Source organism: Ananas comosus, linkage group 23, assembly GCF_001540865.1.
Source record: "Ananas comosus cultivar F153 linkage group 23, ASM154086v1, whole genome shotgun sequence".
Taxonomy (NCBI): Eukaryota; Viridiplantae; Streptophyta; class Magnoliopsida; order Poales; family Bromeliaceae; genus Ananas; species Ananas comosus.
The window spans coordinates 7426490-7437872 of NC_033643.1; the positions used below are offsets into that span (position 1 = coordinate 7426490).

The 11383-nt window shown below is 34.1% G+C and overlaps 1 protein-coding gene across 3 annotated transcripts in view; it reads left to right on the forward strand.

Annotated features, from left to right (window-relative positions):
- LOC109728022 (protein LOW PSII ACCUMULATION 1, chloroplastic) overlaps positions 1–8590 on the forward strand; it is a 48584-nt gene extending 39994 nt beyond the window's left edge. For 2 of the 3 annotated variants that reach the window (XM_020258281.1, XM_020258283.1), the window contains exons 7-9: positions 6883–6983; positions 7356–7452; positions 8172–8590. In XM_020258281.1, coding sequence (XP_020113870.1) covers positions 6883–6983; positions 7356–7452; positions 8172–8246 — 273 coding nt within the window. In that variant the 3' untranslated portion in view covers positions 8247–8590. Of the gene's footprint in view, positions 1–6882; positions 6984–7080; positions 7114–7355; positions 7453–8171 lie in introns of those variants that run through there. The other variant, XM_020258282.1, reaches the window with a different exon arrangement.

Genomic DNA, 11383 nt, shown 5'->3' on the forward strand with positions numbered 1-11383 from the left:
ATCTAGCCTCATAAAAATATTTCTGACATCTCTGCCAATTTTCATAATTTTCTGAGACTGTGCATTTTCTGCTAATTTATCTGCCCCGTTTCCAACAGAAAATTCTAAATCTTCTGTTTTAATTCCGATTTCAGCACAGGTCATTCCCAACTTATATTTCACTTCTCTAAATTCAATAAAAATAGTATCTCATACTATTTTTTATTTATTTCTATTTTTTTTTTTTATATTTAAATCCGGTATATTACATTACACCGCAACCTTACCGGAACCATTCAAATGGCTCTCCAACCAAATGGACACCGTAGCTTCATAATTTTAGAAGTCCGGTACCTTACAATTACCTTCTCAGCATTGGGAGTGAAATACAAGTCCATTGGTCCTTTTTGCCATGGTTTTTTGGGTGCACTTTTACTACTACCAATACTACATCCGCTACTTTTGCTTTGAATTCTTTTTCCTTTTGTGCTCAATTCCGCAACATCATCTTCCTCTTCATTATCATCGAAGTGATCTACATCTTCAAAATCGGGTATGAACTCATTTTGTTGTTTCTCCACCACTTTTTTCGTCATAAAATCTTTTATTTCCTCTCTCACATGCGGCGGACATGTCCCGCATGCTTTTGCATTTTGAAAACCTCCAACAATATGTTGCTTTGCTCGGTAAATCCCTCCTCTTGTTACTTTTCCACAAAAATTACAAGTAAGATCATTTTTGACTTTGTTATCCGCTAAATGTACATACTTGTTCTAGCTCAATCTAAGAATTCTAGCTTATAAAACTAGTGGAGTGGGGTTACAAACCTCCCAAATAAAGTGGGGAATCAACCCACATCCATCCATAAGCTTTCCATCAAAATCTGGATTAAAAAATCCAAGAAATCCATCAAAACCCCCAAAATATTAGTATACATGCTTAATTATCCAAATCTGAGCTAAAACTCACCTCTCAAATCTCGAATTCAGGTGGGGAAAACTTCTAAACTAGTAGAGGATGATGGAAAACCAATTCCCACATCAAAAATCCAGCTCCAAGAAGATTTGGGTCCAAAAACATCAAGAAAATCTTAATTTCAGCTCAAGAACACTAAAATCCCAGGCAAAACAGCAATTCGAGTTTACATACCTACTTAAATTGCTGTTGGAAAGGTTCAACACACTCCCCCACGAGTCCACAATCCTCCAAATCAAGTTTCACAGAATTTGGATGCTCCTAGACCGCGCACGAGCCAAAACTCCAAAGATCGCTGCTGAAATCCTGCTGAATTTCCGAGTCCTCAAGGTGAAATTTGGAATTTTTGAAGAGTTGGAGGGCCTCTCTTGGCTCCAATTTGAGTTCACTGTGAAGAGGAGAAGAGTTCCTCGGGGTCGTCCCCATCCTTTTATAGAAGTGAAGGTTAGGTAAAATGAGCCCCAAGAACAAAGAATGCAAACCTGCACTATTGCTGAAATCTCCACATTCGGGGGCCCGAAACCCAGAAGTGGGCGCCCAGATTCTTTAGCCTGCACAAAATTGCACTTTGGGTTCTCCGCCAACGGTCCGCTACTCTGCTATCCGGTTCCGGCGGATCTCACCTACCACACACACGTGTCAACACGATCGATATTCACGAAGTGAACTTTCGGACCCAACTTCCGAGCGCTCTAAACAGGGTCCGAAATGACTTCAGTATCTAATACAAAACAACACTCTGGATCTTGGCGCCCTAAACCATTTCTAGGTGCCCTAAACTGTCAGAACTTCAGTTTTGGCTTATTTGAGTGCATCGAGTCCGTTTTCGCATTCATTTCATGTTGAAACGATTCTGACTCGTCTCGACACTACAGATGTGTCGACCGGTCGCCGATACTGTAGTAATTTCGATAGCTAAACCCTAGGGGCACTACAAGAATGCAATAGAAAGAACCGTGCAAATAGTAGTCGGCTTGACGACCGGAGAAAAAGTCTCATCAAAGTCAATACCGTGTCGCTCTTTGTAGCCTTGAGCCACAAGGCAAGTTTTGAGACGTTCAAGAGAATCATCCGCTTTTAGCTTGACTTTGTACACCCACTTGCAGCCGATAAGGTGACAGATGAGGGAGGAGGAACGAGGTCCCAAGTAGAGTTAGCCAATGAAACATCAAAGTCAGCCATAGCGGCACACCAACCTGCATCCTGAGATGCCTTTAGCAAAAGAGTTAGGCTCGATAGGAAGAATAGAGCTCTTAGAAGCCAGAAAGGTGGTAGACTCAGACAAAACCTTTGCCATGGATCGGGTGATCATAGTGTAGGTACGTGAAGGTAACGAAGAGTCAATAGGTAAAGTTTAGGAGAGCACAATAGCTCGAGCAGCATCAGGTGGAGGGGAAGGTAGAGGTTCAGATTGTGAGGGTGTCGAATCAGTAGGAGAAGTGGGTTCAATAGGCCGGGATGTATTCCGTCTGGTATAGATCCGGAGTCCAGGTTGATCAGTAAACAGAGGCATCATACTTATGGCGAACATGCTAATAGTATCATTCATGGTGGTAGAAAAGTGAGATAATAACTCAAACGGTAAAATAGAGGGAGGAACGACATTGGTAGATGGAGTACTAGTCTACTAGAACCATCAGTAGTAGAGGAGTGGATGAAATAGAACCCGGAGATGGCATCAATAGTAGACGGACTCTCACCCAATAAAGGAGGATTAGAAAGAAAATTTTGAAACATGAAAATTTGAAACAGTAGAAATCGGTGCTAAAGAGGTGGAAATTTTTGAAAGACAGGAATAAGGAAATACTGTTTCAGCAAACGTAATATGTCGGGAAATAAAATTTTAACAGTGCTCGGATAGAGGCAATGAAAATCTTTATGCTGAGCGGAGAGTCCTAACTCCTAAGAAAAACACAAGAAAGTGATCGCAGGGAGAGCTTGTGAACAGCAATGCCCTGTAGATTGGGATAACACAAACATCCAAACACTCGGACAAGTTGTAAGTCCGAAGGAATGCAACCATGCAAAAATAGTATATGGCGATTTTCCTTTAAAAATAGTAAGAGGAGTACGATTTACAAGAAAAACAATAAAGATTAGTGTCTATGCTTCGTCTCAGCTATGCCATTTTGTTAAGAAAACTTCTAAATAATCCCATTTTGTGAACAAAAAGGTGAAAATTTTTCATTACATACTCTTTTCCATTGTCAGATTGAAAAATTTTAATTTTGCTATGAAAGATGTTTTCAACCATTGTCTTAAACTCTAGAAATTTGTCAAAAACTTCATACTTAAATTTTAAAAATAAAGCCAAGAGCATCTAGAGTAATTATCGACAAAAACAACATAATATTTATAACCATAAACAAAATGAACTGGTGATTGCCAAACATCAGAATGAACAATTTGAAAAGGAAAAGTGGAATGTGATTCTGAATCATCAAAGGAAATTTTAACATATTTGCCCATATTATAAGCATTTCAAACAGATAATTTAATAGGCGAGTTATTATTCAACTTGATTCTCTTTAATAAATTTAGAAAGAACAGGAAGATTAGGATGACCTAACCGTCTATGCCAAATATCTCCACTAAAATTAGATGCAACAAGGGCTAACAGTAGTTTATTTCCTACACTTGTAACTTTAGAAGAAATTGGATAGAGTGATGTTTTCAAACTATGGCATCTGAGAAGCTCCGTTCCCGTTTCCTTATCCTTCACAGAGAAACCAAAAGAGTCAAACTCAAAAGAAGAATTATTATCATGACTTAATTGATAAATAGAAAGTAAATTTCATTTTATAGAAGGAACAAGACCGTTTTTGAGAGCAGAGTTGGAGGACGTATTCAAATGTGTTTCACATGTCTGAGTAATATTCAGTAAATTTGCATTACCAACAAAAATTTTTTCTGCCCAGTATAAGGTTTAGAAGATGAGAGAATTCCAGAGTTAGCCGTCATATGATTGGATGCTCCAGTGTTTGGATACCATACTTCTTTACTAGGCTTATGAAGGCTCATAATAGTGAAAGTTTGGAAAATTTCATCTGCTGCAAAAGTATAATTAAAGCATTGCCAGCACTGAAGAGTAGAATGATTGAATTTTCCACAGATCTGACACTGGGTGCCAGACCGTGGAATATATGGCTGTCGGTTTGATTGAGTATTATTAGGTTGAGCAAGGTTTAAAGTGCCACCCCGTGTCGTACGGCACGGGGTGGCATGTACCACCCCAAGATGGGGGCACGGTACAGGGGGTCTTGGACCCCCCCTTCGTGCCGCGGCATGGACCTGCGTATCGCGTGAGACAGCGCGATACATAGGTCCGTGCGAGCACACTTTTTTTTTTGCTTTTTTTTTTTTTTTTTTTTTTTTTTTTTTTTTTTTTTTTTTTTTTTTTTTTTTTTTTTTTTTTTTTTTTTTTTTTTTTTTTTTTTTTTTTTTTTTTTTTTTTTTTTTTTTTTTTTTTTTTTTTTTTTTTTTTTTTTTTTTTTTTTTTTTTTTTTTTTTTTTTTTTTTTTTTTTTTTTTTTTTTTTTTTTTTTTTTTTTTTTTTTTTTTTTTTTTTTTTTTTTTTTTTTTTTTTTTTTTTTTTTTTTTTTTTTTTTTTTTTTTTTTTTTTTTTTTTTTTTTTTTTTTTTTTTTTTTTTTTTTTTTTTTTTTTTTTTTTTTTTTTTTTTTTTTTTTTTTTTTTTTTTTTTTTTTTTTTTTTTTTTTTTTTTTTTTTTTTTTTTTTTTTTTTTTTTTTTTTTTTTTTTGTTCTTTGGGGTACCAAGAAGCATTCGTGGTATCCCACACCTCCCAAAGACATTGCAAATCGAAGATCTACTTGTTAGGTAAGTCAAAAAAATTATAATTTATTTTTTTATTTATCAATATACGGGTAAATTTTTAATTTATATATCCAATCCATACCGCAGGGGCTTCGCCCCTCGCACCTCCCTCAGATGTCAGTGGTAGGCCGCGGGATTGGGCCTATCGGCTCGAGCCCTCGGCTTCCACCACATACATCCATTTTTTCATAAATTATTTTATCAAAATTTATCACACCGCGAGACTTTTGGCGAATCAAGGGAACAAAATCAAACTCAATAAACAAATTTTGAGGCATATCAAATATAAAATTTTATATTTGTGTTAGAAGATTAAAAATACTGATAAAATTAAAAGTTAAATTAAATCAATTGATACTTAAATTTATTTAATTATTTGTTATATAATTTATTGCTTAATTTTTTTGATAGATCTAATAATTTTTGAAAATATTAATTAAAAAATAAAATTTTGAAATACATTTTAAAATAAAATTTTCAAATAATTTTTAAAATAATTTTTAAAATAATTTTTTTGTATTTTATAAAAGAAAGACTATAATATGGTCAAAAGAAAGAAAGATATCTTTGCATTTTTAAATTCTAACATGTAAAAATTTTTATTTTGCATAAGGTATAGTTATACTTTACATACAAAAAAGCTTACAAGTATGTTAATTGATGAGTATAGTAAGCTATTTATAACAAATATTCATAATTATTTGATTAAATCTTTCAAAATAACATTATAGGAGTTTATTAGAACAACAAAATTTAAATAAGTTTATACCAAAGCGTGCCAATAGGAGATCATACGTATCCATCGACACGCAAGCGTACCATGTGTCTGCACGGAAGCGTGCCGGTGTCGTACCGTGCCGGCAGACAGCAGCACGCCCCGTGCCACGGCACTTTAAACCTTGAGGTTGAGGATGTGGGTAGTTTTCATGAGGTCTACGACCGGGGTATCAATTGTGTCTACCACGCTGTCCTTGACCTCATCTACCCCTACGGCTGCCACAAGCACCTCATCCAAGGTTTGCATAATGTCCTTCTGCATCAACAGTGGGAGTAGCAGATGGTGTCGTCAAGCTGGCACGACGTTAAACTTCTGTTTCTTCTTGCGCTAAAGGTGAGAGAAGTTATTTGAAGATAGGCTTTGTCCTGTGTGTATTTAGCGCACTGACAAAACCTCTATTTTTCGGACAATCCCAGAAGAACAGTCATGACCAACTTATGATCTAACTCGATTTCGCCAATCGCCTGAAAAGCATCCCCGATCGACTTAATTTTATATTCGTTCATGCCCCTTGATCCTTTTTTAATACTTCGTAAATCGGACTTGAGAGAAAAAGCCGTAGACGCAATTTTATCAAAAATATATGCTACAATAATTTTCTATGCATCATTGACTGTTTTAGGCGAACTAGATATAACCATCTGTGATGCAGTAACTAGTGATTAGATCTCTAATAGTTACTCATTAGCATAACTTCATGCTCTGTTTTGTGGCTAAACAATTTTGGTACTATTACCGACCCAGGTTCCCAGGTCAGTAATAAATGGAGAGTGGACAAGGGGAATCGGCTCCATGAATGACTTTTGAGTTTGCAATCCAAACAAAACATTTACTTCTGATTACTGTTGCTAATTTGTATTCGCAGCTTTGGAAGAACCTTAATTAGTGACAGCTTAATTGTTTTGCTCTTTTCCTCTACTTTTACTCACCCTCTTCTGTAATTGTTATCAATTCCTAACATCAAGTTAACCTGATTTTTCATTGACATTTTTATAATTTTATAATTTGATACTGTTGTGGCTTCACGGATTTTCTAATTTTGAGAATATGCTTCACCTTATTGCTTTTATAGACTTGCTTTGTTTGTGCCACCCATCAGATTTAGCAACAGTTATTAGCATATTGATAGCCTGATTTATCATTGACACTTTTTATAATTTTATAATTTTATGCTGTTGTGGTTTCACGGATTTGCTAATTTTGAGAATATGCTTCACCTTATTGCCTTTATAGACTTGCTTTGTTTTTGCCCCTCATCAGATTTAAGCAACAGTGATTAGCATTTTGATGCCTTCACATAATCTTTGCCTTTATATAGGAAGATTTTGAAAAGCGAGCTCAGTCAATAACAGCGAAGTCACTGTTGAAAGCTGAAGTTCGGTTCAAGGCAGAAATTGTTTCTCCCGAGGAATGGGAAAGGTGGTGTTCCCTATCTTTCATCCCTGGCTCTTGTTCTTATATTCTTCTTTATTTTCTTGTAGCTAAGTAGTAGTTGTTACAAATCTGTTTGCTGCAGGTACGTTTAAAGCATGTTGCCAATTCTACCAAGGTTTTCTTTCTTTTTTTTATAAAATTTTTACTGTTATGCCCACTTAATTTTTCTATTTCCCGATAAGCTTGTCTGCATAAATATTAGCTAGGCACATATTCCTAACAAGATGTTTCGTTTAAGCTGAAGGATTTCCTTTGCTCAACTTTTCTTCAAAAAACATAAGACTATGAGATAGAAGTCTCTATAAATCCATTTGTTAAACCATGTGAGTTCTTGTTTAAACCTTCTTGGTTGTTCAGATGGATCTGTGATCAGCAGAAATCTGAGGGTGTTACCCCTGGTGAGGATGTATACATAATTCTACGTCTAGATGGCCGTGTTAGAAGATCAGGAAAGGTAATCTCACTTGACCAAGTTACGTTCAGCTTCTTGGTTTATTTTGCTATCTACACATATTGTCTTGTTTTGACATTTCTTTCTATATGTAAACTGCTCACTAAACTGGTGTGAAGTTGGAGTGCGGATTTGTTAATGATTGGCGCAATTCTAGATATAAATTGCTAACATGCAGGAAGCCCCTGTAAATATCCTGATTCTTATAATGCCCCTATCAGATTGTTGAGACCTAGGTTTACTCGATTGACCTATAAGCAAACTGATAGATAGATACTGCCTTTCAGAACACTGATGAAAAGGGGAAGGTGATAAAATTTTGTAGTTTTAAGCGAAGACAATACTACACTTTGAATCATCGGATACTGTTAAATATAAAAATATTTAAACACTGTTCTCTATCAGTTTAAACTTTTAGAATATAACGGTTGTTTTACATGATATCAGAGTAGGAGGCCCTGAGTTTGAGTTATGCCAGACTCCTAACATTATTAATTTTCTCCTATTTAATTCAAGGCTACGTCATGGGCCTATGAAAAGTCTCGAACCTAGACGTGAGGAGAGTGTTAAATATAAAAATATTTAAATATCGTTTTCTATCGGTTTAAGTTTTTAAGAGTACAATGGTTGTTTCACATAAACTATAGCACGAGCTAATCCAGAGATGGGGCTTTTAAAAGTTCTCCCTAAATGTTAATCATCCTGCCATTTTCTCTGTGCAGGGTATGCCTGACTGGAGCCAGATAGTGAAAGAGCTGCCACCTTTGGAAGCTTTACTCAGCAAACTAGAAAGATAAATTAAAATACGCTCCGAAGACCAGGCTACAAAGATGAAACTGAAATGCACTCGAAGGACCGCGAACTAAATGAGATACACTGGAGGCAAGATCCATTCCCATCTTCTGCTTTTTCTAACATTCTGTATTTTCCAGTTAACCGAGAACAAACTTTGGTTGCATATGTTCACTGTGAAGACTTCAAATGTCTGTTTAGCTAATGAGTTTAAATTAGTTCCAACGCAAGTGTATTCAAATAATTGAAAGATGACTAGTACTTTGCTTCGCTTCTGGTGCAGTAGCCTTGACTATGTGATTCTCTGAAATTTTGGACTGAATCATCAAACATCATAAATTAGGAGACTCGAACCACAATTGGTGTGTTTGGCCTACTTCCCTGAACAGCTTCTCTGCTCCACTATGTCTTACAGATATTTTTTTATAAGCTTCGCGTGTCTTTATCATACGCGCATTTGTATCGGACTTGTGTCCGATGCGGACACGCTATGAACGTGTGTTTGATTCGGGTCCATAGCACATCTCATTAAAAAAATATATTATTTTATTTTATTTTATTTTATTTATGTATATATAATGTAAGATGATAAATACTTTTGATGAATGCATATAATTTTTTTAAAATAATATAAATAAATTATATATGATGGAGAATTTTTTTTCTTAAAATTTTATGAATTGTTAATGATAATTTGATTAACTTTTATTCGTATGAGAAATATGATAATATCGTAGCAAAATTAATACTTTATATATAATAAATATTTATACTATTATATTAATAATATTAGTGTTATTCCTAGTGTCAGTTTTTTAATTTTTTGAAAGTTGCCTAGTCGTGCTCTGTGTCTGTGGCCGTGTAAGTGCCGCCTAGCTACTCCGAGAAGTAGCACCTAGGCATTACCATCCAAATATTATTATACACTAGTGAAGGATAAGCACTTCGCAGCGGATAAAAACTGTAGAAATAATTAATAATAAGAGAATATCAAATATTTTCTTGTGTGTCTGGAGAGGGCAGGTAGGTGCGTATTAGTAAGAGAGGGAGGGACGAAGAAAAGATGGGGGATGGAGAGATGAAAAATGTAGATGGCAACGTACTGTTTAGCTGAATTAATTGAAAGTCTGGTGGTAGAAGGATCGTGATAGACTAATTAGAAATAAAGAAAACTAATTAGAAATAAAGAAAGTCTGGCGGAGGAAAGAGGAAGGATCGTGATAAACTCATTAGAGATAAAAAGGTGAGGATTATAAATGACAGTGGGACTATTTAAATATATTAATTAGAAGTTGCAGGCCATTTGGATGTATTAATTAGATACGTGAATTAAAAATTTGATGGAGAGAAGGGGAAGGATCACATACATACAGGAGAAGGTGAAGAAAAATTTGTCACGTGGCAATAAATATTGAGGATTTATATAGGTTAATAAATTATCATCCAGTGGTAATGTATAAAAGCAGAATGTCAGTTACAGCTCTTTCATCTTCAAATGGTACTACGAACCTAAGCAATGGCATCTTCGTAAGGACATTTAGCTTAATCATAACTTGAGTTAAAATTAGCTAGGGTTTAAAATTGGGACAAACCGGTAGCTGCTAATGCCAGTTTCGCGTGACAGAATAGGAGCAAATACAACAAAGGTAATCAAATGTACGAAAATGTGTTCTCTTTTAGCTAGGGTTTGGTTGGGGGTTCAAGGGGGTTAAGGGGGGTTATAAGGGGGATAACCCCCTTAACCCCAAACACTATTTTTTGGGGTGGGGGTTTGTTAACTCCACCCCAAATGGCTATCCTGATGGGGTTAACAAACCCCACCCCACCCCATGTAATTGGGGTGGGATTAAAGTTAATCCCATCCTAATTCAATTTAAGATATAGTTTTAAAATTTTAATTTTCAATTATTAATTTTAAAAATTTATAATTTGTAATTTTAAAATTAATATTAATATTTTTAAATATTAAATTTTAAAATTTAAATTTGACATTTTATATTTGAAATTTTTAAAATGTTTAATTTGTAATCTTAAAATTAATATTTATATTTTTAAATTTTGAAATTTAAAATTTTAAAATGTTTAATTTGTAATCTTAAAATTTATATTTATATCTTTAAATTTCAAATTTTAAATTTTAAATTTTAAATTATTATTTATAATTATTTAAATTTAAATTTTAATATTTTATATTTAAAATTTAAAAATTTATAATTTGGAATCTTAACATATATATAACTTTAAATTTTATAACTTAAAAGGATAGTGGGTGGTTAGATTTGATTTAAATTTTATAACTTTAAATTTTTAAATTTGAGATTTAAAAATAAATTTTAATTCTAAATTTTTTAATTTTAAAAATTATTTATTTAAATTTGAAATTTTAAATATAAAATAAAAAAAATTTAATTCAAATATAAAAATTAGGGTAAAATTATTATTTTTTGTTTATAACAACCCACTATCCTTCTTATTCCGCCTACTCTAACCAAATATTATTTTACTTATACTTGGACTAAACCCAATTTTCAACCAAATACAAAATTACTTTAACCCCACCTTAACCCTGAACTTAACCCTATTCCTGAAATAACTAGTTCTTACTTAATCCCGAACCAAACGAAGCCTTTATTAAGTTACAAATTAAATATCCATTTTGTTCGCAGATCCTGTAGATGGTCTGGTATTTTAAAAGGCTCAAAATTCAGATTTATTGTTTCGCTATTAAATTTTCATGCGTTAGAACAACATAGAAATATTTCTCTGTATTTAAAGCTTAGACAGTGTGATCACATGCAGAACGGTGGACAGGAATGACTTATGTAATTACTAGTTTTGTTTGAATAGATAATGCTGTTGAATTATTTGATGAAGTTTAGAGAAAGTTAATTGTAAAAAAACGAAGATGTAGAGTTGCTAAAGTTTAGCAGTATCTGTATATTTTTTCCAAATTTATTTTCGAGGGCAAGACTTAGAGGGAGTACAAATCAATACATCAATCAATACATATATCTCTCTCTCTCTCTCTCTCTCTCTCTCTCTCTCTCTCACACACACTCTTTCGGGCGGGAGGGAGTCTTGACTCTTCCTCCCCCCCAGCGACTCTTCCGTTGCGCACCGGTCAAATCTCAAGTGGAAAATA